The sequence below is a fragment of the Phaethon aethereus genome (genome assembly GCF_964289735.1).
Source record: "Phaethon aethereus genome assembly, chromosome: 1".
Classification (NCBI taxonomy): Eukaryota; Metazoa; Chordata; class Aves; order Phaethontiformes; family Phaethontidae; genus Phaethon; species Phaethon aethereus.
The window spans coordinates 55127181-55153264 of record NC_138575.1 but is presented as its reverse complement, the minus strand read 5'-3'; the positions used below and the strand labels follow the sequence as shown (position 1 = coordinate 55153264).

Here is a 26084-nt window from a genome sequence, read left to right as displayed (position 1 = left end):
GTCCTCTTGGAAAGGTTGAATTGAATGAGATTGAGTCCCGATGTGAAGAATATCCTTTAACCCGTGCCTTCTGTCGACTCATCAGCACGCTAGTGGAAAGCTCATTTCCCTCTAACTTGGGAGCAGGTCTCCGCCCACCAGGCTTTGATCCCTATCTTCAGTTCCTCAGGGATGCTGTCTTTCTCCGATTCCGCACCAGAGCTTACCGGAGAGCTGCTGAAAAAGTAATTTTTGTTTGAAAATCTTTTTTTTTTTTTGGTCATAGTATGTAGTTAAAATGATTTGGCACTTCTCGTGGCTTTGAGAAGCTGTATAAGTTTGATGCAGCAGAGGTAACCTGATGCAGTTCAGTGTTTTGATTCTGTTAAACAGGTGTTTTTTCAACTCATGGGTCATCAGGATCTATGAACTTCTAAGGAGCATGTATAAAGTATCTTAAAAAAAAGTTGTTTATATTATTGCTAAATATCAATTTTCTATACAATATTCTGGAACTCTACTACATGGCTAATGACTTCTGAACATCACATGCCCAGACCTACAAGCCCCATTTGTCCTTTCCTCATTGTTAATTCGGAGAATATTTCTGACTTGCTGAACCAAGGAATTTGTTTCCTTTATGATCCTTCTGGACGAAAGAGCATGCTAAACTGGAAGCTATTAATCATCTGTTACTGGCTGTATACCTATTAAAGGCTCTTTATTGCCTGTAGTTTCAATATACTAATATGTATATTGTATAATAGAGCCTAAAATAGGCAATAAATTTGTTTTAGTGTTCCATTTTACTTCAGAAATAAAGCTTGGTCTTTCAAATTATTTGACATGATGGATTATAAGTGTTGTTGGTTAGTATTTCAGAATTGGATAGTCATGCCATACTTCTGATCCATCACTGCAATGCCTGTTGTATTCTTTGTCATCCTGGTCTTGTTGCTGCAGTATCAGTCTTACTCTGTGTGTGATTTTTTTCTTCATTTTGTGATTTTTTTTACAGTGGGAAGTAGCTGAGGTAGTTCTGGAAGTGTTTTACAAATTGCTGCGGGACTATGAACCTCAACTTGAAGACTTTGTGGACCAATATGTGGAGTTACAAGGTTAACTTGCTCATTAGTTCACTGACAGACTTGTGACTTGCTTTGCTCTCTTGCCTCTATTTTGTGACCTTGTTTAATATTGTAAGCAAGCTGGTGGAAAGCTAGAGCAAGGCCTTAAGATAGGAAGACGTTCAAAAAATGTCCTTGTACTACCAGGAGCTATGTTTGCTGATTGAGTAGGGCTTTATGTACACTATTTCCTACTTCTCTAGCTCTACTAGGAGGATGACTTCTGTCTCTCTTGGCATTGCTGCTTTGATTAAAGAGCAGCATTTGACACCTAAAAACCACCTTGGTTTGGGGCATGTTCCTCTGGATTTCTGGTCTATATCTAAATTACCACTATTCACAGGGTTAATTTAAAGGTGTCAGTGTTACTGATATATTAATTATTCTGAGCAGACAGTAGCAGTAGAATTATGATCTGAAGTCATTTACCTCTGGACAGGTATTCTTTAAAAGGCCAAAGTAGATGGCAGTTGCTTGATAAGAAACTGCAGGCTTATTTGGGCTGCACATTTTTTTTTAATACAAAGTTTCTTTTTAACATTGAGTGCCAGCCTGATGCCTGTGGATTTGCTTGTAGCAGTGGAGAGATTTAAGAACCACTTTCTAAGTGAACAACAACGTTAAGATATACCTTTCCAGTGAGCTCGCCTCAATCTGGGAGGCTTCTGTGCCCTGTTTTTTGACAAACAGTTCTTGGCAGCTTCACTGGCTTCAGCAATTTGTCAGCTCATTTCTGTCCTCAGCTAGTCCTTCAGCTTGTATTATCATCTGTGGGTTACATGATGTATTGGAGAAATGCGTTACAACCAATCTTTTTGACTAGATCCAATTTTTGAACTGATTCAGTGTGTCTCCACAGTGGCATGTCATGGCATGTCTGTTGGCATGTTAGGGGGCAGCACGGACACGGACTGAATGGAAGAAGAAAGGGATTGTTTAAGCTGATGCCAAAAGAAACTTCACTCTCATTCTCACTTGCATATTAAAAAAGATTCTTACTGCTCTCCTGCTTTTATCTGCCACAGTTTAGACTAGATAAACCAGAAACATTAGTCTTGACTTTTCCTTTTCTTTTGTTCTAGGAGGGTCTTTGAGTTTCAGGCTAGTAGTTTCATTTTTACATATGTTTTTGCAACAGACAAGCGAGTATCTGTACACTATGAGCATTGGGTTCAGTGGACCTTCTCAGCTTTGATTTCTGGAAGTGCTTTTTTCTGCTCATCCAGGGTCTTCATGCAGGTTTGGGGAGATGTAAAGTTTTTCCAGTTACTTTTCAGTCTTGCGAAACCATTTAATGTAGCTCCAGTGTGATAAAAAGTCCTAGCATTGATCTGAATCCAAGGTCAGATCTACTTAGGGAAAGTCTAACCGGTTAAAGTTGAAATTGTGCTATTAGATATTGAAAACTAATGGTAATTGCCATTACTACTCTTCCCAAACTTTTAAAGTTACCTGAATGGCTTATGTGTAAAGAAAACCTCTGAAGACTTTGTATGCAGTATGTTTCATCTATTTAGATGTTGGTTATGACAACAGGGACTGTTACGTTTTGTAGCTCAGGCTAGCTTGAGTAATACAAGTTTTTTCTATTAGATGTTAATTTTTGTTTTCTGCACCTCTCTTTAGGAGAAGAAATAATAGCATATAAACCACCTGGATTCAATATGATGTATCATCTGTTGAATGAGTCCCCAATGCTGGAACTGTCCCTTAGTTTGCTAGAAGAAGGGGTTAAGCAGCTTGATACTTATGCTCCATTTCCTGGTATGTGCCTAGAATTTATTTTTCATCTGAAGTTAAAATGCATACTAAATAGGATTTAAAGCTGACATTGCATATCTTCAACTTGATGTTGTTCCACTCACATACAAAAATTGTGTTTTGGGGGGAATTTTCCTAGTAGTAAGCAACTGACAAATTCTTTCTTGGTGCAGGGCTTGATGAATGCTTTGCCCCTTTGTTTTTCTTACGGTTCTTTGTTGTTTGTGCACTGCAGGGAAGAAGCATTTAGAGAAAGCTGTACAGTATTGCCTTGCACTTCTAAACTTAACCCTGCAGAAAGAGAATCTTTTTATGGATCTATTGCGGGAGAGCCACCTTTCCCTTATTGTCACGCCACTGGAGCAGCTGCTTCAAGGAATCAATCCTCGCACTAAAAAGGCAGATCATGTGGTGAATATCGCTAGGTATGTGCAAGGTACTCGGAATGGAGGAGTTTTGGAGGCACAGAAGTGTTTGGATCCTGGTCCTTTGATTAGTTTTACTAGCCAATGATTCTCATTACACAGAGCATCTCTGAAATTTTTTTTGGTGGGGGGAGGTGTCTTCACAGGTGGTAGTACCTGTATATTGTCTAGTGCAAGACTAGGGTCTGCATTTAGAGGTTTTCTTTCTGATACCACCCCCCCCCCAATTTCTTCTGTGTTGCCTTATGTGCAGTGATTCCCTTGCATATAATTTTCAGTTTGCCGCAGATTTTGTTTGTCATAGCGTGGGAGAGTAAAACTTCATTTGGTTGCAATTGGCCACTTAAATGTTTTACAGTATTGTCCATTAGGTACTATATTAAAAGTATCAGGCTAGTAATCTGAATTTAAAGTTCCAAATGTGAAACTTTAGGGTTTCTACTTCCCACCGACACCTTCTATTACTGTTTGATTTTTGTAATAACTTTACAGACAAACCAACATTCATGAGTAGTAGAATTGAGTGCATAAAAAAGCAGTGATATTCTGACATGGAATGCACTAAAAAAAATCAATTTCTTTCTATGTATGTCTTGCCTCTCATTTATATTACTTTTTTCACATAACAGTAGTTAATAAATAGTTTTGAAAAAACATGCCTTTTAAGATGCTTTTTTTTTTTAAATCTCGCCTATTTTGGGTACATGCAGTAGTTGATTTTAGCTAGTTTTGGTCTTCAGTGATGCTCATTTCTGCATAATCTGAAGGTATTTTCTCCATGTTTCTTATGTGAGCCTGTAATAAATTTTTTTTTAACTTATCCTACAGTGTTTGAGGTAGATATTGTATAAAAAGAATGGTCAAAATTCAGCCTCCTACCCTCTTTTTGATGGAGGAGTGTTAAGTGCTTCATGTCGAGTGAAATTTTGTTTGTAGGTTTAACTTTTTCTCATGTAGTTTGATTTGTAGATGTTTTTGTTCTAAAAGCTGTTTAGTTTCTCATCTGTACATAACCATCTTGAAGTAGTAAAATTTTATTTTATTCTAACAATTTTATTCCAATAATCTTGTATTTTTGAAGGTATCTTTATCATGGAAACAGCAATCCTGAACTGGCTTTTGAAAGTGCCAAGATTTTGTGCTGTATTTCATGTAATTCCAACATCCAGATAAAGCTAGTTGGTGACTTCACACATGATCAGGTAAGTTCCAGTTTCTTTGGATCTGGAAAGAGAAATTGGAGGAGAAATACTGGTGCTCCATAATGTTGCTGTCAACTTATGTGGAGGGAATTATGAAAGGTATTGTTTTTAATATTCTTAAAATCCTCTTCATTTCCATCCTTCCATTGCTGAATACAGAGTATTAGCCAGAAGCTGATGGCTGGGTTTGTGGAATGTTTGGACAATGAAGATGCAGAAGAACTAATCAATCCAGATGAGGGTATGTAAAAGGCTTCTTAAAATTGGCTTACATTGTTGTCTTTTGCATGGAATGAAATTAATGGAAGAGGTGGAGAAAGTGCTTTTAAGTCGGAATATCCTTTTCTTGTGGTGTTTTCTGTAGAATTGGACCTTTAACAAAATGAAAAGCACTAATGTTTTGTTGAGAGATGTTCATAGTATGGTCAGCCTACTACAAGCTGAGTCTGTTTTCAAAAGACAAGTATTTCATATTGCTCTGGATGTATTATTTAGAGCTGTATTAATAGTAATTTGAAATTTTGGTGTTGTATCCCTCTATACTAATATAAGTTGATGCCTTAACTTTCTTGTAAGCTTGAAGTTAGTTATAGTTAACTTGAAGGCTCTGAGGATTATTCCATTAAATAGATTTCTTCATTATTCACCTCATCTTTTTTTAATCAAGAGCTGGAGCCTGAAAAGAAGCGGGCACGAATTCATCATGAAACAAGGATCCATATTCTGAATCTCCTTATCACCTCTCTTGAGTGTAGTCCTCCCAGCCTTGCTCTGTATCTCTTGGGATACGAACTAAAGAAACCTGTCAGCACCACAAATCTGCAAGATCCAGGTATGAAGAGGAAACGCTGATCTGGCATTTAATCAGTTCTGTTACCAACACTGAGAATATTTATTGGAAAATTCATGGGAAGAAGTAGTTCCTCTTAATCTTAAGAATTAGACAACAGGCCTTGTTCTAATCCTCAAAAGCTAAATAAAAAGATACGTTGATAGCCAAATGCAGCATTTAAATGGCTTCAGGATTTGATCCTTTGTTTATGTTGGATTTTGGAACAAACTTGAGATTGGAGTTGTGGGGGAAAATGATAATTTAGAAGCGAAACATTGATTTATTTACTATTTTATGCAGTGTGGTTGTACTCACAGTACAAAGAAATTGATTTGATGATCCAAGAAGTACCTACATATGACAACATGGGCCTCTACAAAGCAGATTGTCACTTTGAACTAGTTATACTACTCCACTACTGTTCTGTCCTTCCTCAACAGCTGTTTAAAATTAACTATAGGGAAGAAAAACAGTTTTGTTGTTTAATGTTGTAGAAGAAAACTTTTAAGAATATGCGGGTTTTCATTCTACTGCTAGGTATATTAGTATATTTATATAGCCATAATATATATTTATATATTCATGTGTATGAATATATATGAGAATATGAACTTAAAAAAATGTTTTCATTAGATTTTTGCTGAAACATGGCTCCTTCTTTCATTTTAATGCAGAAAAAAGTTTGCCAGATACTCTTGCTGCAGCTCTGTGGAGCAGTATAGGGCAGAAAATAATATCTGAACAGTTTAGTTTACTGTCCTGGTTTCAGCCAGGATAGGGTTGATTTTCTTCACAGAAGCTAGTGTGAGACTGTGTTTTGGATTTGGGATGAGAAAATGTTGATAACGTGCTGATGTTTTGAGTTGTGGCTAAGCAGTCAAGGACAGTCCAGCTTCTCGTGCTGGCCTGCTAGCAAGAAGGATGAGTGTGCACGAGAAGCTGGGAGGAGACACAGCCAGGACAGCTGACCCAGACTGCCCAAAGAGATATTCCCTACCACATAACGTCATGCCCAGTACATAAACTGGAGTTAGCTGGGGGGTGGGAATCGCTGCTCGGGGACAGGCTATCGATCACCGGATGGTGAGCAACTGCTCTATTGGGCCTCACTTGTTCTTGTACATTCCTTTGTCGGTATTATTATTATTGCTATCATTGTTGTTTCCTTCTCTCTTGCTGTCCTATTAAACTGTTCTTATCTCAACCCACGTTTCACTCCCCTGTCTCACTGGCGGAGGGGAGGGAGTGAGTGGCTGCATGGTGCTTAATTGCTGGCTGGGGCTAAACCACAACATTTCCATAATTCTGTGTACTAACCTGTATTTGCTATTGAGGCAAGTAAGATCAAGAATATTAAGAAATTATTTTTGTATTTTAAGGTGTCTTAGGTTGCCCACGGACTTGCCTTCATGCTATTTTGAACATACTGGAGAAAGGTACCGAAACAAGGAATGGGCCTACAGCAGTTCAGGAATCTCCTCATCTCGCAGAACTCTGTTACCAGGTATTTGGCATTTTTCTACTGAAAGTAGGCTCTAAATAAAATTAGCTACTTCTCAGTTGATGAACATAGATGGTTCATGATTTTGATAATAGTTTAATTTTTAAAAGGTATCTGTCAGGTTTTCATATACATTGAACTCTTTCTATTCTACCTTTTTCTGTGTGAGAAAGTATTATCTTGTAGCAACACAGTAAATAAAAGAATCTGCACTCATATCCCAATTCCAAGTTCTGACATACTTATAAAACTAATGTTCTGGTTTTGGTGAGCCTTTGAATCTGGTATGACCATATGCCCTTTTTTAATTTTGGATCTGCAGTTTGCCAGCAAATAAGATAACAAACAATCCCAAATAAGGCAGTAAGATTGTTGTCTTTATTCTGTAGCAGTGACAGAATGTATGTATGCATGTCTGAGAGGGTGAGATGGGGAAGACAGCTGAATTAGACATAAGGCCAAACATCAGCTACCTTGCACTTAAGTCATATAACCATATGATTACATACCTGTATCATGTTGAAAATCTGTGGACTCTAGAAAGAATTTTAAACATTAAAAGTGAAAGAGGCCATGCTGTAGAAGGAGGAAAGACAAAAGAAAAAAGATTAAGTTTCCTGCCTTGGTGAACCTGGAGACTGAAAAATACACTCATTTTTAAGTGAGCTGAACAAACAGAAACACTTATACAGTGTCATGTTGTTGGAATCATCCACATGCTGGTAGTCCTTTAATATCATAATTCAACATCTGTTATAAATAATATGTTCAACTTTGGCATAAGCCGATGGAAAACTTACTGTAAATACATGTAAATAGCAGTAAAACAGTGTTATGTATCTTTTGATTTGGTGGATGGTTAGTTTTTAAAATAAATTCCATAAATAGTTATATACTGTTTTTGATTGTCAGGTGATCTATCAGTTGTGTGCATGCTCTGAAACATCAGGTCCAACTATGAGATATCTGAGGACCAGTCAGGATTTCTTGTTCACTCAGCTGCAGTACTTGCCATTTTCTATCAAAGGTAATTTTTATGCTAAGATAAGATTGTACATGCTTAAAATTCAGTGCATCTTTTGACTCCCTAGTAATCACAGAAGAAACGTAGGTAGCATTATTAAACTGAATTAATTACTGCCTCTGCTAACCTTTTAATTCTGCAAAGATTGAACTCTGCCTGTTCAGAAGTTCAGCTTATTAGTGCTGAACTTCTGTAAAAGAATGTTAGTTTTGGAATGGATCAAGTATCCAGAAGCATATTCCTATTTATATTTCAATTATCATTGTAGTTTTGTTAGATTATGCTACAGAAAAAAACAACCTATATTTTTGAAAAGTAGGAATGCTATGAAGAGCTGACGGAATAGAAGGCTGGTGGTTGTAACCACCTGTATCTTCCCTGCCTTTGAATAAAAGAACTTTTATTTGGTGATATCATTAACTTTTAACTTAATACATGTGCTTTTAATGTTTCAGACCAACATTTCTCAGGTGTCTTAAACTGAATAAATGTACTTATTCGCTTTATACGATGCCTGACTACTAGTCCTTTGTGAAATGATAGTAAACTTAGCATCTGAATACATGTATCCAGCATGGGTAAAGCAATTTAGATGATTCTTCTATAACTTAAGAATCTAAATTAGATGAATATAGAATACGAAGATTCTTGCAGACCCACGTTCAAGCCTTATCAACTTTGATTAAAGTTATAGTTAATTTTGGGTAAATGTCTGGTTATTTTCACTGAAATTATAACTGACCCTATTTGGTCATGAATCACTGCATTCCACAGTGACTGTCAGTACATGCTACATCCAGATTTTTTGTGTACGTGTATACTCTTAATTGCATGTATGTCTATGATTTGTTTTCACAATAACCATATGTTCATTTAATGGCTTTGTCAGATCTTTCAATCCTTTTGTCCTGTAAACAAATGGTGAGCAGATAATAAGTCATGACATTCTCTAAAAGCTTTCCCAAATGAAAAATGCTTTCTTTGGAGTAAGTAATATTATTTATGTTCAATTTTATAATTGTTTCCTTATTTGCACCCAGAACACGAGATTTCAACACTGAACCAAATGTCTTGGCTGATGAAGACAGCAGCTATAGAAATGCGAGTGACATCGCTAAACCGCCAGCGCTCCCACACACAGAGACTGCTGCATCTGCTGCTTGATGACATGCCTGTGAAACCGTACTTGGGTAAGAAGAATTTATTGTGAGGGTAAATAAACTTGAATAAAAGGAAGCATGAGAGGCTTTATTTGAATTCTTTTGTCTATAAGCTTGTGACAGTTAGTTTCTGTTATCGGGTCTGGAATTGCCACTGAAGAGATGGGAAGAAAGATGATGATGGTTGTAGACTCCAAAGTAAAAGAAATCAGGGCATCTTTTGGTTCATTTCTGCTTTGTCTGTGTTTCATTTTTGAAACATCTCTCAGTGTATACACTGATATAAAAAATAAGCATAGATTATGGGGTAGGAGAGGGGAACATAAAATAATTAAAATTACAAAATAATTTATTTTGGGATTCTATCCAGAGTTGTCACTGTGTAGAGAAGGTGGAGGGTCTTCTTGGTAAAGAGTTCTAGACAAAGTTTTCTCAGTCTAAACTGTCTATCTGTTACACATTTTCAACCCTCTCTCACAGATGATAGTAGCTACAGGTCAGTTTGACTTTTGACATTATAACATCACAAAAATGATATTTCATCCCAATGTGCCATAAAATGCAGTGTTTAAAAAGGTAAGATTTCAGAGTTTCAGAACAGTAGAAGCAAATCAAAAGAAATAGAAACAGGTGGCAATAAAACTCTTTATGTGAAGAAAATAAACAATAACTAGAAGATATCATAACAAGCTGCAGCAGTATAGTGTTTTCCCTCACTTTTATAGGTCTGAATAGTGTCTCTTTATCCTTGTGGAGATTGGAGTATGGAAAACTGTGTCCAGATATCTTGCTTATTTTACAGTGTTCATCCAACTGCATTATTCGTACTGCAGGGTGGGGTGTCTTTTTAAATATTTCTAGTACTAGTACTGTCTAATCTGTATTTGATAATTGGCTAGATTCTGTGAGAGAAGTATTATTTTAATTTTATTAACAGTCAAGGCTGTATTTGTATTAGAAGACTTTCACATGAAAGATTTGTCAGTGTGTGCTCTCTCCATCATTCTCTTTCAGCATTAATACAGTAGGTGGTATTTTTATCTTCTTTTTTTAAATAAATAATTTATTTATTACGTTACCTTACCTTCAGCTGATGGTGAAGGAGGGATGGAAGATGAAAGTCGATCAGTCAGTGGGTTTCTCCACTTTGACACTGCTTCCAAAGGTAAGCATTATGGCTATTGGTTATTTCTCAGTAAAGTTTTTCTCATCCTAAATGAGGTTCGGCCTACCTCTAGAGAGGACACTTTGAAAAACAAAATAATAAACTTTCTAAACATGGAACAATTTTATTGGCAGGGGGAAGAATTTTAGAACCTTGACATAGATGATTGGAGTGAGTGGAAAATACTATACTGGAAAGGAAGTTAGATGAGTCTGTTTAAGTATCTATGGGAGGGCAGAATAGAATGGTGGCAGTCTATAAATTTACTGCCAACAGTGGAAACAGTGAGGCTGTTGCTAAGGCTGAACATACTTGTATTTTCATGGCAAAGAATATAAAACCCAAGTAAGTAACTTCAGATTCCCTAGAATGTTTCTAAGTCTCAACAAAAGAATGCATGGTTCTCATTGAAAACCGGCCTGCTTTTATTTAGGAGAAAAAAATCATGTTTGTAAATATTGGATTACATGCATACATAACAGGAGAACAATACAGTATAACAGAAGTTAAGAATTTAAGGCGCTAGAAAATGTTTTTAAGACCCTTATATAGGTTGATAGAACTTTCTGAAGATTTACTGTTTTCTTTTGAAACTTTACGCATTAAAATTTGGGTTTAGAAAGTTGTTAGGCTCCTATTGTCAGGGGTTTTTTGTTTTCCCCTTGGTATTTCTGAATACAATTTGAATTGATTTACATTTCCAGTACGCAGGAAGATCTTAAGTATCCTGGATTCAATTGACTTCAGTCAGGACATTCCAGAGCCTTTACAACTGGATTTTTTTGACCGGGTTCAGATTGAGCAAGTCATTGCTAATTGTGAGCACAAGAATGCACGTGGACAAGTGGTCTGCAATGTCAAGGTGCGCAGTGGTCTATGTTTCAAGTTGCACGGGCTATTTTATATCTTGATGATAAAAAAATTATCAGTGTATTAATAATATGGTGAAACTTACTTTCACACGAAAAGTATAGCTGTTTCAGATATGTGCATAATTTATGCAAACTATTTGGGTTAGTTTATTTCTTCTTCCACATTGCACACACCAACTTCTCATTTGCAATAGACAGATGCATCAGTTTAAGACACTTTCAGGAAATATTTTTACGTTTTTCCCATCTTGAAACACCCAAGTGATATTATGTATATGACATCTACCTTATGTATTTCATTGGTCTCCACTACACAACTCTGTAGCACTACATATGTGTGCACAATTACGTACTACTGCAGTAGTTCTTAAAGGCTTTAGTTAAGATAGTGTCACATTGTGATGAGTACTGGACAAGTGTATGATAAATAGTCCTGAAGAATTTGTGATCTGAGGGACATGGGACAGAGCAGGAGCAGAATGTAACGCAAAAGTGATCTTGGTGGAGTTAGGAATGCAGCTATTCCATATTAGGAACCAGCTATTCTGTACTGTAAAATGTATTTTACACTTGGGAGGAAACAAACCCTTTCTTCTGTGCAAGAGGACTGTAATGGAGGTTGAAGAAGAAAGGGAGTGTGTTGTGTTAGAAGAACTTATGAAAGGACAGAACAACTTAGGACCAGAAGGAAATGAATGAGTGCAAAAAGGAGCAAGTGCAGTGAGCAGGAAGAGAGACTAGACAGCTAAAAGTACTGCAGTTAAGAGAATGAAGTATGGGAGAAACCTAAAAAATGAGTAAAACTTATTTGAATCTCAGTCCTTCAGTTGCATCTGTCATTGTGTAGCCATCTCCTACATACTTTTAGGAGGGACAAATACATCTTCCTTGTCATTAAAGTTTCTTTTTTAACTTTTTAATTTCAGTACCTTCATAGAGTTCTGGTTGCAGAAGTCAATGCCCTTCAAGGAATGGCAGCAATAGGCCAGAGACCTTTACTTATGGAGGTAAGTATAGAAAAAATGAACTACTGTTTGTTGTTCTTGGTGGATTTCATATGTTGTCAAGCGGTAAGCTTTACCATGAAAGCTTGTGGATTTGAGTCCTAACTTTGAGTTAGTAATTTCTGAAAGGGGGAAAAAAAAAAAGACATTAAATTTGTTAAGATAAACTACTTTTTAACATACCGTTCTCTGAACAGCAGACCTGAAGTCTGTTTTCTTTTTTCTTGAAGCTTTTCCCTCCCCATTACTGATAACAATTGCAGCTCCCACCCCACTATACAGAAAGCAGTACATACTGATGTCAAAGTTGACTGTTGACAAGTACAGTGTGTAGCAGCCAAGTTCATCTTGCTTTTCTCTCACAGGGGATGACAATTTATTTCTACTGTCTTCTACACAGATAGAGTTTCAGTGAACTTAGAGGTTAATTATTTTCTGAGGTTCCTGCCATCTTTTAAATGTAGTTGAAATTGGCTAAATGGTTTTGGAAATTGAAAGAGGAAGGAGAAGTGACTCAGGCTAAAGTGGGAAGAAAATGTGCAAATAGATTTTTTTTTTTCATAGTTTTTTGTTTTGATTTTAAAGAGTATGTTAGAAAAGAATTTCCCTGGTTAATTATTTTTCTGTTACTACGAGCTTGAGATATTCGTGATGGAAAGACCTTGTAAAAGCAGCTCAGAAATGGATTGTCCTATCTTGTTAAAATGATTAATAGCAACTTGTTTCTGATAATCTGAAGACTTAACCTTTTTTTTTCCCCCCACAGAGACTATTACTAACAGGTAAACTTGTCATCTTGAATCTGTCTTTGCCATTAACTTCTCTTAGAATATTATAACTCAATTTCTTTGTTGTGGGTGTTCAGGAGATCAACACTATCCTGCAGTATGTAGTGGAGCGGAACAAGCTGCTGCAATGCCTCCATGCTAAGAGGCATGCTTTAGAGTCATGGAGACAACTGGTGGAAATTATACTTACTGCCTGCCCCCAGGATCTCATACAGGCTGAGGACAGACAACTGATTATTCGCGATCTGTTGCAGGATGTGCATGACAAGGTAATGCTATACTGCAAATCAACCCTCTTCTTGAACTTTGCCATATCTTCTTATGTGAAAGAGAAATTTACTCTTCAAGTGGCATTCTTGATTGTAATCCAAAAAAAAATTTGTCTGCCTTCAGTATTCTTTTGAGTTTTCTGATTGCTATGCTGAAGTTGAATGCAGTGTGGACAGAGGGTATACTCTCTATTCTTGCATAGCTACAGTTGAACTATGAACCATATATTGACAAATTTCAAAGACATTTCAGTATAATCCAGTATGGTGGTAGTCTGGAAAGGGTGTATGAAAAGGAAAGAGCCCATTTTGATGAGGAGCATAGAGGAACTCATGGAAGGGATGAAGCAACTGCAGTTGCTGATTTACTGCATTTAAATGACTCATTGCAAATCCTACTGCTGCTTCTTTTGAAAAATGAAAGAGTTGAATTCAGAATACAAAAAGAAAAGATTTTACAATTAGAAGGGCTTTTGGAAATGTGAGAATTTGCTTTGTCTTAAAATATTTAAAGTCTAGGAACAGACTAGTCAGTTACTACTGACCCAACCATTCTCAAAGACAAAATTTAATGAAGGATCCTTGTATGGTTTAGGCTGCTGGGGCATTTTTAAACGTTTTTTTTTTTCTTTATTGTGAGAGTTATGCTGTTTGTAGTTCTGATCAGACAAGTTGTATTTTGAGAAATATATATGAAAATGATATATTTTTTCAAGCAAAAGGTAACCTTTTGGATTTTTGTTGTTTCCATTATTTCTTTCTGTAGTAGTTACTTAAACCTATTTTTAGTGGAGTGTTGGATTTTGGTTTTTATATGAAGAAAATAAAAAACAAAAACAACAAAAAAAACCCCAAGGGAGGCCTTTGCTAGTTGAAGGAATTTTGTTCTTAGAATCTTCACAGAGCAGAAATGTCAGACTCTAATTTTCTGTAATACTTTAATTTTGTTTATTTGAGAAAACAATTATCGTTATCTTCATTAGAAAATAATTGATCTTTTGTATTAAACTATATTGCTTAAAAGCAAAGCTCCTTGTGTGTCAAAGATACCAGGTTTACCTTTTAAATTATGAAGTGAACTAAAGTAGTAAATGCTGACTTCTCATTAGTGTTTTTCCACATTGTTCGAAATGCTGCTTTGATGCTTACTTCTTTGCTCATCCCTTTGAGTTTTCTAAATTGTATCTTCACATTTTTAATGGAAATAGTTTTCTTAAATAGCTGTAAAGTCAAAAGGGTGTCAGTTGTTCTTTCCCTAGCTTGTGTTTAGATATTTTACTAATAAAGCAACTCAAATGTCAGCACGTTCCTTCCTTTTTCCCCATCCATATTTAATGATCATACTGCCTGTGATTTGTGTAAATAAAAAAAAGAAGGCTAATGGTCTTCTCAATTAAAATGTGTTCAACTCATTTTTTTGAACAAGTTTCTGACGCTACTAATTTTTATTTGTTTTAAATAGTAATATGTTAATGAAATCCTTATGCATACATAAATGAAATAGCTGTGAGAGGCTAAATTAATTGCTTTAATAGCTTATGAAATAAGACACTTTTCTGCTTCATTTTTTTTTTTTTAATTCTTTTGCTGCTTCTTCTGTATTAAGATCCTAGATGATGATGCAGCTCAAGAGTTGATGCCGGTGGTGGCTGGGGCTGTGTTCACCCTGACTGCCCACCTGAGTCAGTCCGTGAAAACTGAGCAGAAACAGCCACTTGCACTCCCTATGGCGGGACAGTCCCAATATGTCTTGATGCTGGATGGTTCTTTTACCTCATCACCTGGCTCTGAGAGCATATCCATGGGTTTTGCTTCCATTGGTGACTCCTCCCTCCACATCATCTTAAAAAAGCTGCTGGATTTCATTTTGAAAACAGGTGTGTTGACCTTTGCAGTGCATATGTGGGAATTCCAGCTGCCAAGAGTAGAAAGATGGACATGGTTTAGTGGTAGTGAGATGCTTCCAGTTACTGCAGTGAGGGTTTTTATTACAGTCAATTAGGCTCTTACATGATTAATATAGATCTAAGTGATGTTACTAAGAAGAAAAAAAAAAATAATAAAGGCATATTATTTTTTTAATCTGAAAAACAAGAAGAAGAAAGATGTGTAAATACTGCCACTCTTTTGGAGCAGCATAAACTTGCTAAATTTACTCACAAATACACTTTTATGTGAACAGTAGAACTCTGACTTAAGAAATCCATTTGTTTTATTTATTTCTGCCAGCATTACCAGAGGAAAGTTAAATTAAGTGCTGGTGGAAGATGTTGTTACAGAATTTACAACTATTTGGTTTTAATTATGAATGGTTCTTTTGAACAGGTGGTGGCTTCCAGAGAGTGAGAACGCACCTTTATGGATCACTGCTTTATTATTTGCAGATTGCCCAGAGACCAGATGAACCAGACACTTTAGAAGCAGGTATGGTCCAATTGTATTATGGAAAAGAACAAAAAAAAAATTGTTATTTAACCCTGAGTGGTACAGTTTCTGTATGCTGAGTTGTCTTCTGGAAATAGGTTATATAGATAGAAACTATCTTATTCCAAGAGCCTCTGAAATTAGTTGCTTATGCTAAATGATGCAAATCTTCCTCTATTCTGACCTGTCTAGCTAGATACGCATTCAAAATGTATTGTTTTGGATGAGGATATTAAATTTCTGACCTCCAAGCGCTAAAGAAGATATTTCATTTGTGTCCATTTGAAGCTGTGCATCATAGCTACAAAATTGTGAAAGGACTAGAGATTACTTGGACCTACTTGAGACCAATTAACGCTGTAGAAATGTGGTGCCTCCACATCTGTATGTACCTCTTACCACAGTGATCCCATTTCAAACAATATTCTTTCTGTTCCTTGGCTGAAGACCCCTAGGAGGAAAACAAACAAACAAAAAAGCATCACCCCTACCCCCCCCAAAAATAAGCAAAACATAAGCCAGCCAGAGTTGCTGCTTAACCAAGAGAGCTTACAGTGAATATCACATTCTCTCTGTTAGTGGTTTAAATGCTTGATTTGTCAATGTTTCTAATTATTATTTCATCTTAGAGATTGGACGAAGATTGAAAAACAAACTCAGGGCTAGTACCTGTGCATGCAGACTCTTACTGCTATTACTTGATCAGCCTTTTGAGCTACAGTAGTAAAAATACCTTTGAATTTGTTATGACTCCTTTGTAGTTTATTGCTGGCTTTGGATTCAGCCCTTTTCCACTTAATTCACCTTGTTTACTTCCCTTCAAAACCGAGTGTTTTGGTCCCAGTGAAAGTTCTTAGGCCTAATAGTCTACTTAGAATAATTTTAAGATTTAATACATATAACATATATATTTGCAAGGGTGCTGTATGTATACAAGCACATACATTTTTTGCGCTGGCTGACCTGTGTGATATACAGGAAAGAATAGATTTGTAGCAAAATACTTGCACTTCAGTCAAAAACCATGTTCATTGTTTGGGGCATTTCTCTTGCAAGATAGAGAATGCTCTGAAGGATGTAGCCGCAGATGTATTGTAGCTAAGCTAAACATAGAATCACAGAATCATTTAGGTTGGAAAAGACCTTCAAGTCTTCAAGTCCAACTGTTAACCTAGCACTGCCAGGTCCACCACTAAATTATGTCCCTAAGCACCACATCTACATGTCTTCTAAATACCTCCAGGGATGGTGACTCCAAGCACTGCCCTGGGCAGCCTGTTCCAATGGCTGACCACTCTTCCTATAAAGAAATTTTTCCTAATAATTAATTTAAACCTCCCATGGTGTAACTTGAGGCCATTTCCGCTTGTCCTATTGCTACTTGCTACTTGGAGACACCCACACCCACCTTGCTACAACCTCCTTTCAAGTACTTGTAAAGAGCAATTAGGATCTCCCCTCAGCCTCCTTTCCTCCAGGCTAAACAAGCCCAGTTCCCTCAGAGGCTCCTCATAGCACTTGTTCTCTGGACCTTTCACCAACTTCGTTGCTCTTCTTTGGATGTGCTCCAGCACCTCAAATCTGTCTTGTAGTGAGGGGCCCAAAACTGAAGACAGGATTCAAGGTGTGACCTCACCAGTGCCGAGTACAGGGGCACAATCGCTTCCCTACTCCTGCTGGCCACACTACTTCTGATATAGGTGAGGATGCTGTTGGCCGTCTTGGCCACCTGGGCACACTGCTGGCTCATATTCAGCTGGCTGTCAACTGCCACCCCCAGATCCTTTTCTGCCAAGCAGATTTCCAGCCACTCTTCCCCAAGCCTGTAGCATTGTGTGGGGTTGTTGTGACCCAAGTGCAGGAGCCAGCACTTGGCATTGTTGAACCTCATACAGCTGGCCTCGGCCCATTGATCCAGCCTGCCAAGACTAAGCATGTGAAGCTGCCCATCTTTGCATTTTTCATGTTTTGTTTTTACTTGCTTTTTACAGCTAAAAAAACGATGTGGGAACGTCTGACAGCTCCTGAAGATGTCTTTAGTAAATTGCAACGGGAAAACATGGTGATTATTGAGAGTTATGGGGCAGCTCTCATGGAGGTGGTCTGTCGTGATGCTTGTGATGGTCATGAGATAGGCCGGGTAAATAAATCTATTGCTTTGCAATTGATACTCGGTTTGTTTTAAGAACACTTTACTACTGTGCAGAAAAGGGAAATTTCATGAGATAGAACATTTTTTTTATAGATACTTAATCTCTTTCATGTTTCTGTTCTCCTCCTCATCCTTTAAGCTGTTGAAAGTAGGACCATACATGCATATTAATTTTTTTTTTCTCAGTAAAGTGTCCTATTGTTTAAAAATAAGGGTAGCAACCACTGCTGCCAAAGACTGTAAGTATGAACTGCTATGGCATTTATTTGTTATTATTTTTAAATCATGGACTTACCAGTTTTATTTTTCCACCTTGGGAAGTTTTGGTGACTGCAGGGAGAAATATTTTCTGATATTATCTTCAGAGGACAGGAATCTAGTCAGAATGCAAACTAGTTTTAAATAGGAAAAGGGCTTGTATCAGTCCTTCATTAAAATATTTTGGCACAGTTATTGTGCCAAATGTAATGTTTTCTTAAAGAATAGTAGAGAAAAGGTAATTGGCTTATATTATACTAAAATGTCAAGAAATCTTAAAATATTATCCACATAAAGGATTGTGAATGTAGTGCAGAAACGCATTCTGCTTTTAAGAAGGAACTGATTAGTATTTCATATTTGTTAGAAATCCCATTGATCTCAAAGATTTAATTCTGTTTTGATTTTTCTTTTTTTCTTGCCCCATCCCAGATGCTGGCATTGGCTTTGCTTGATCGTATTGTTTCGGTAGACAAGCAGCAGCAGTGGCTGTTGTATCTCTCCAACAGTGGCTACCTGAAGGTGCTTGTGGATAGCCTAGCAGATGATGATCTGACTCTTCAGAGCTTGCTCACACCTCAGCCCCCTTTACTTAAAGCACTGTACACCTATGAGTCCAAAATGGTAATAGTACTTCAGAAACTATTTTGTGGTATGGTAGTTTTGTTGTTTTTTTTAAATAGAAGTTTTTTGTCTGTACTTCACATTGATTGTACTCAGAGATATTTTACTAAAATAATAGTATTTGAAATGATGTTAAAATCAAGAGAGAATATTCATAAGTCTCATTGTGCATCTCCAATATTTATCCTTCTCTAGGCATTCCTCACTAGAGTAGCTAAAAGTCAGCAAGGGGCATTAGAGCTGTTGCGGTCTGGAGTGATTGTGAGGTTGGCACAGTGTCAAGTGTATGACATGCGACCCGAAACAGATCATCAGGGGTAGGTGCTGGTTCTCTGGCTGATTTTTGAAACTGTAATATACTCTTGGAAGCATATGATGTCTTTTTTATAGCCACAAATCTTCTGAGTAAGTAAGGCTCTGCCTTGCTAGTGGGCTTCACTTTTCTTGCATTTTTTTTCTTTCTTCTTTTTAAACCTCTTAAGGATATATGGAATGAGAGATCCCCCAGTCTTCATTCCTGCTCCAGTGGAACGTTATCGCCAGATTCTTCTTCCAGCTCTTCAGCTATGCCAAGTGATCCTCACATCCAGCATGGCACAACACCTGCAAGCAGCAGGACAAGTAAGTTCCAAAAGATGCTAGAGTATCACTGCTACTGCTTATTCAAAGAAATTATGTGTCCTTTTGCTCTGAAAGGAAGCTTTTTTAAAATCCCATCTTCACTGGAATGGGAGATCACTTCAAAATTCTCTGAAAGTAAAAGCATTGCTTCCTCTCTGCTCACTGCTAAATTTTAAGTCATTCATATCTTCCCTTTTCTTCTTGTGGTGCAGGTTTTGCAGTTTCTTATTTCCCATTCGGATACTATCCAGGCAATCCTGAGATGTCAAGATGTTAGTGTTGGATCTCTCCAGGAGCTGGCCTCCCTGACAGGAATAATCAGCAAGGCAGCTTTGCCTGGTAGGAACTGCAGTTTTGAAGTCTCTTAGACCCCTCTGCATGAATCTCAGGCTTTGTTTTCTAAAAAGAAATAGTAAGACCTATAAGGGAATATCTACTACAATACAGAATTTTCTTGGTAATGTGGAACTATGGGAAAAATAAAGAAATGTTAAATAATTGTTCTTGAAGTAAGTATGGTGGATATGCAGTGGACATAGTGCCCTTATCAATATGCATTTGACTTCCCATTTTCTTTTCATTATGCTACCTGATAGTAAGTACTTTTTGTCTTTGAGATGAAGCGCAAATAGTAGTGTTCAAAGTACATGTGGTATCTTCTAAAAGAATTAAAGAATTTTCATTCAGCAAATTCTGTGACTGAGGAAATGAAGACAGAAAATTGTTTGCATACCCTTATCTTTGTTAATGTCTTCTCTATTTTTATTTAAAAAAGAAAGCTTCCAGGGAGAGATACTGTGGATTAGCATACTGACATTTCTCTTGGGTGACTTATCCTTACAGAGCACTAATAATTATTGTGATGGATATAGTGATTTCTTCTGCATGTTAGAAGACTTGTTTACCATCTCAAAATAACTAATCTATTTTGATTTAATGGCTTTTTTTGTTCAGGAGAGATGTCTGACTACAATAGAAAGGAATGCAGAGCTGTAGGTTGAGCCCAAATGTTTCTTTGCTTAGAGTATACTGAGCTTTGAACAATTTTGATGCTAACCTCCCTTTCTCCCCCCCGCCCCTTCAAATTATTTAGCAGAACAGTAAGCTACATGCTCTCATGTATCTCCTAGTAGTTGCATTCATATATGAATGTTTTCCTCAGACAATGTGCAAAATATAAGTTGTATGTTTGGCTGAAATTTTTCTGGTTGATGCTTATATTTAAATGTATATACTGCATAAATTTGTTTTCTTTTGAAAACAATTTAATGGCTTATCAGGAGTGCTAAGTGAGCTGGACATTGATGTTAATGAAGGGACGCAGATGGAGCTACAAGGACATATAGGCCGATTTCAGGTAATAAAGTTGTATATTTAACACTTGTCCTTTTAGAATTGTGTATGTAGATGAGTTTCTTCCTAATTTTGCACTCTGAATAGTAGCCGTTACGAAAGGGATGTTTTCCGCCATTAAGAAGAATGTTTGGTGTTTTTTTGTGTTTGGGGTTTTTTTGTTGGTGTGTTTTTGGGGGGTGTGGGGGTAGTTTGTGTGTGAGTGTGGTGGTTTGTGTGGTGTCTGTTTTTGGTGATTTGGTGGTATGTGCAGGAGAAGAATAATTTGAGGTCAACACCAAAGCATGTGAAGTAATGCAGAAATACTCTGTTACCACTCTTTCCACAGGCATGTCTCCATCTCAATAATTTGGAGTATCAAGCATGCTAGTGTATTATTTCTTTCCTCCCCTTTTAAAAATAATGCTGGCTTAGAAACAAGAATGAAAGCCAAGACAGAGTTAAGTCTTGCTCAAAAGCTAACATTGCAGACCTCTACAGCTCAGCATTTAGCATCCAGCAATGTTTTTGAAGCATTGTGGTTCATGTGAGCAAGGACTATCATGAAGAAATATTTAATTGAATACTATGTGTAGAAAGGGCTGTCCTATCAAATATTTCTGGTTGCAAGAGAAGGATGTGTTCTCTAGACACTTTGATAGTAGCCATTAGGCTAACCAGCCTGAAGTAAAATAGCAAGCTGTTAAATGATTGCTGTAATGCTGCGGTACTTGCTATTCTGCTGCATCATGTCAGCAAGAAATTTCCATGTGGATGTGGAAAGGTATATATTTTTTTTTTTCTTTCAGATGAACTAATTAAAAATCCTTATACCAAAAACTGAGCTGTTCTGAGCAAAACTGCGAATCAGTCATCTGTAACTTTTCTCCCTAGTTTGTCCTGTTATTTTCATCAAGTAATAAAACGGTTTAAGTGTTTTATTCTTCCTCAAAAGTAATTACCTAAGAATCTTTCATCCTTGATATCTTTTTTTGCCATTCCACACAAAACTGACTTACAGTCTGAGGCACTTCAGTGATCTTAACGGCCACATGTAAACCAAAAACAAATGCACTGGTTGTTACCTCTTTTTATGAAACTATTGAATTGGTTTTTGCACTCTACTTTTATGGAACTTATCTTCATATCCAGATTTTGTTAGTTTGTGTAGGTAAAGGTGTGTTAAGCAGGAACAGGTAAACCTAAACTGTCATTGATACTAGTCAGTATAATAGTCTGGAAAAGATGTAAGACAAAGTTGTGCACTTTTGAATTGTGTTCATTTCTCAAGGAAATGTTTTAGGGTGCCATTAATTTTTAAATTAATTAAAGGTGAGTTAAAACATTGTGCTTTAAAAACTTAGCACTTTGTAAAAAAAAATTTGAAAGTTTTATCTGCATTGCCCTCTTGCTGTTGTGTTTTAAGGGATATGTGTCACAAGTGAAAAGAATCATGCTCTTCATTTTTTAAGATACTAATTAAAATGTTCATTTCTATGGCAGCGCCAGTGCTTAGGACTTCTAAGTCGGTTTGGTGGTTCAGACAGGCTACGTCAGTTTAAACTGCAAGATGATAATACAGAGGGAGACAGAATGAACAAGAGGGATGAAATTGAGTTGGCCATGCAACAGGTAAGGACACAAGAAGCTACTAGACTCAAATTGTGACATTTTTACCTGCTGTGCAGACTTGTTTAGTTGTCATACTTTCATATGATAGTAGTAATGCTCTACACTGTTTTTAGTTTGGTAAAGGATCCCACATTTTATTTATATTTAAAGTAAACCTTGAAAATTGGGTTACTTAAATTTGCATTAGCAACCATTATTGTTTTGGGTACAAACTCTGTTAGCTTCAAAGCCTTAAACTGATCAGATATTTTCAAAATGAAGACTGGGTATAGAGGGCAATGGCTAACGCTAAGTTAGAGCCAAAGGGCACTTAAAATTGACCAGGAATTTTAACTAGCAGATTTGGGAAAGAGGCAAGGTTGCAAGTCCTAGACTTGAAATAGAAGAGAGGCTGTAACTGGTCAGAAAAGAGAATCATCACATTCTAGTGAGAAGAGAGGGAGAAAACCATGTTGTTTATTGACATTCATCCATTTAAAATTTAATGCTTAGAAGCCTGTAGATATTGTAACTGACGTGCTGTCATTTTTTTGGCAGATCTCTGCAAATGTGATGGAATACTGTGAGTCACTTATGTTGCAAAGTGCCCCCAGTTTTCAGCACGCTGTTTGTCTGTTTACTCCTAGCCTGTCAGAATCAACCAACCGAGATGGGCCTCGTCAGGGTGAGATTTTTGGCTTGCTATTCTATGAGATTGAATGGGTGTGACATTTGGGCTAGTAGAAGATAATGAACCAGAGGCTGTAGTTTCACATACGCTTTAAGTCAGTAGCTGCCCGTTCTCTAATCCTGGAACACATGCTTGCACAGCCTTGCACTAAGACAAATCAGGAAACTAATCCAAGTTAAAACAAATGTGACCGAAAAATCCTTTTTAATTCACTTCCCATGGCAGCCTCAGAAACACATATATCAGTAAAAAAAAAAAAGTGTGTGTGTAAATAAATAACACAAGACAGAGGAAGGTGAGGATTTCTTTTTTTTCAGCATCTGTGCTGGATTACATTATGTGAAACTAGGACCTCATTTATGATGTGTAAAATATGTTTTGATGCTGACTGGAACTCTTCATTATGCCACATGGCAAGAGTTTACAGTGTGCTATTATGCAGCTGAGCGGTTAAAATATTTAAATAGTAAGTCTTCTGGTCAACTTACATTTTACGTGTTACACTCAGTACTGTACTATGCTGAATGCCTTCTAGTACTGCAGCCACAGAACTTTTTGCATAGACTTTCATTTGTATTCTGACACAGAAGTATAAAATATAAACTTGCCAGTGCTTTCATGTCTTTCACTGTTGACAGAGAAAATACCTTATTGATTGCTTGGGTTTTTTATTTTGTTTTATTAAACTTGTTATAACTTGTTCATCATCTTTTCTAGATACGCAAGCACCAGTGGTCCCATATTGGCACTTGCCTGGATTGGGCATTATCGTCTATCTGCTGAAACAAAGTACTAGTGATTTCTTTAGTTACTATGATAGCCATCGTCAGAGTGTTAACAAACTGCAAAATGTGGAGCAACTCCCACCAGATGAAATAAAAGAGGTAATAGTTCTTCTGACTCTGTAGTCTCTGTATTGTTTGTAACTTAAACATAGCTGTAACAGAGACTCCAAAGCATCTTAGATAAGTAAATAGTTCCAGTTCTTGTGCATATTCCTTTTTACTGTTGATGAAGGGGTCCATGGAACAAGTGATGTATAACTTTGGGGAAAAATATTGGGCTTAACTTTGTAAAAGTTGTGATTTTCATTATAGTTGCTTGGGGATACATTTAATTTCTCTATTTTTTGGTCAGCAAGATTATGCAGATTCAAAATAGAGAGCACAGTTTTGAAGAAATAGTGTCTGACAACCAAGTTCTAGATATTGATAAGCAATTTTATTTGCTTTTTTCTTTTGATGCGTTGTGATTTGCTACAATCTTGCTTTTCCTCTTCTTATTACAGCTGTGTCAGTCAGTTATGCCAGCTGGGGTTGACAAAATCTCCACTGCCCAAAAATACGTTTTGGCAAGGCGACGCCTGGTGAAGCTAATAAACAACCGAGCCAAGCTGCTTTCTCTCTGTTCTTGTATCCTTCTAAAATTGAAATGACCCTCAAGGTGATGCTCCAGAAAAGCAGAGAAATAGGAACAGGTTCTTTTTATCTGGATTTCTGACCACTTTGAACAACACTTTTTTCAAGAAGGAAGTTTGAAATACTGAAAATTAAATTAGTAAGAGGGTATTGAAAATATTTACATTCTGGCAATAGCAGAAAAAGTTAGTAGTTCCCATTGTGGAGACTGTGCTAGGACTTTCTGCAACCTTATAATGGAGGAGTTGTTAACAGCCTAGCTGTTCAATTCAGTATCCAGACCCACTAAACATTCATATATGTACAAGTGTGGTGGAAGAAATAATTGAAAAAATAATTTTGGGGTGCCTGTTAGAGCAAATGGAGTTGCCAGTCTTATAGTCAACCTTGCATAAACCTAATCTCATAAACACCAGTAATTCAATGGAAATAACTAGTCACACACAAAATAATTGTCTGCAGTGGATCAGAATTTTCTTCCGAAACCTACTTTGGGAAAGATGTGCTCTTGCAGACTTACCTGTTGTAACTTAAGATGTTACTGCCATCCCCAGCTTTATAACCTCAGCTTTAATTCACTGTCTCTGCAACTGAGCTAGCATTACAAATCACATGAGCTCTGGTGCAGAGTGTTGGTTTAAAGCCTCTTCAGGGTGAGTAGCAGTCGTTGAAGTAATGCAGACAGCACTGCACTGAAGCAGGTAAGGAGAGTGCAAGCGACGCAGTGGGGATGAGAAGCTTTTGCTGGAAGAGGTGACAGATGGTTGAGCTAACATCTGCAGCTGCTTCAAAGTGTGTAAATATGCTCATATAGTAAATGTATAATCTAAAGACAACAAAACTGGACTCCTTCACTTAGATGTGTCTGCAGATATTATAGAAACATGCCTCTTCATTCTTTGGCGTCATCTGGAACACTATCTACTGCATTGCACACCCACTGACTCCCAAGACCCACTGCTGTCCTCCAGGATGTCATTTAAGAAAGGAAGGCTGCAAGGTAAAACTTCTCAAAAGTCAAAGTGCCTTTGAATAACTACTGATGGTTAGCTTTAAAACTGATTTGCTCCTATTAATATTTTGCCATTTATATTTAATGAAAGATTTTGTTTGGATTTGGCAGACTTTTGGATTTTCTGCTGGAGAACTGGCAATACAACTATTGTTGAGTCATAGACTTTTGGGTTTTATTTATTACACATAACTTCCAAAGGAAAGTAAAATTAATGTTTGTGTTATTTCTGTTGTTCAAACCAAGTGAAGTTCAAATAATATAATCAGATCAGTGATTAAAACCAATGTATAGGAAAATATTTCAATATAATAATCTAAGATAAAATTAAGAAATAATATTAATATTGGTGCTTTTAAAAATATTTTTTGAATAATAGGCACCATTGATTCACCAGAAGATTTAAATTTTTTTGAATTTCAGTTTAAAAAAAAATAAAAATTAGGAATGGAAGGAGGTCAGAAAGGAAGAATTGATCTGGGGGCGAGCTTTTTGCTGAAAGTGCCATGTTGTGTGATCAAAATTATTTATGGCTATTACTTAACAAATTTTCTCTAAATCATTTAAGTCAAAAAACTAGTGTCATTTCTAATGCACAAGTTTGCTGACCAGTTTGGAACACTGCATTTTAAATTCATTTTATAACTTGATCTGGACAAGATAGCGTGGAGCAGCCAACATAATTTTAACGTCTCATTTTCTATCACTAGATTCCTTCGGTTCAGAGCCTAACTTGGATTTCAGCAGCGGACTGAACCGAGTGAGCCAGCATGATATAGAACAGGTGAGATGTGACAGTCGACTGAAAAGTACAGAATGTGCTTGGTTACCA

At 36.8% G+C, this 26084-nt stretch overlaps 1 protein-coding gene across 2 annotated transcripts in view; it reads left to right on the top strand.

The window, feature by feature from the left end:
• NUP205 (nucleoporin 205) overlaps positions 1 to 26084 on the top strand; it is a gene marked incomplete at both ends in the record, with an annotated part of 48890 nt that overhangs the window by 21501 nt on the left and 1305 nt on the right. For both annotated transcript variants that reach the window (XM_082013704.1, XM_082013703.1), the window contains 28 exons: positions 15 to 224; positions 998 to 1097; positions 2733 to 2870; positions 3103 to 3292; positions 4374 to 4494; positions 4654 to 4735; positions 5162 to 5326; positions 6706 to 6830; positions 7740 to 7854; positions 8892 to 9041; positions 10102 to 10176; positions 10881 to 11038; positions 11975 to 12055; positions 12918 to 13109; positions 14716 to 14986; positions 15435 to 15533; positions 17525 to 17673; positions 18376 to 18567; positions 18763 to 18884; positions 19050 to 19188; positions 19401 to 19527; positions 20469 to 20545; positions 22024 to 22152; positions 22690 to 22816; positions 23540 to 23706; positions 24111 to 24234; positions 25112 to 25240; positions 25963 to 26036. In XM_082013704.1, coding sequence (XP_081869830.1) covers positions 15 to 224; positions 998 to 1097; positions 2733 to 2870; positions 3103 to 3292; positions 4374 to 4494; positions 4654 to 4735; positions 5162 to 5326; positions 6706 to 6830; positions 7740 to 7854; positions 8892 to 9041; positions 10102 to 10176; positions 10881 to 11038; positions 11975 to 12055; positions 12918 to 13109; positions 14716 to 14986; positions 15435 to 15533; positions 17525 to 17673; positions 18376 to 18567; positions 18763 to 18884; positions 19050 to 19188; positions 19401 to 19527; positions 20469 to 20545; positions 22024 to 22152; positions 22690 to 22816; positions 23540 to 23706; positions 24111 to 24234; positions 25112 to 25240; positions 25963 to 26036 — 3828 coding nt within the window. The remainder of the gene's footprint in view (positions 1 to 14; positions 225 to 997; positions 1098 to 2732; positions 2871 to 3102; positions 3293 to 4373; positions 4495 to 4653; positions 4736 to 5161; positions 5327 to 6705; positions 6831 to 7739; positions 7855 to 8891; positions 9042 to 10101; positions 10177 to 10880; positions 11039 to 11974; positions 12056 to 12917; positions 13110 to 14715; positions 14987 to 15434; positions 15534 to 17524; positions 17674 to 18375; positions 18568 to 18762; positions 18885 to 19049; positions 19189 to 19400; positions 19528 to 20468; positions 20546 to 22023; positions 22153 to 22689; positions 22817 to 23539; positions 23707 to 24110; positions 24235 to 25111; positions 25241 to 25962; positions 26037 to 26084) is intronic.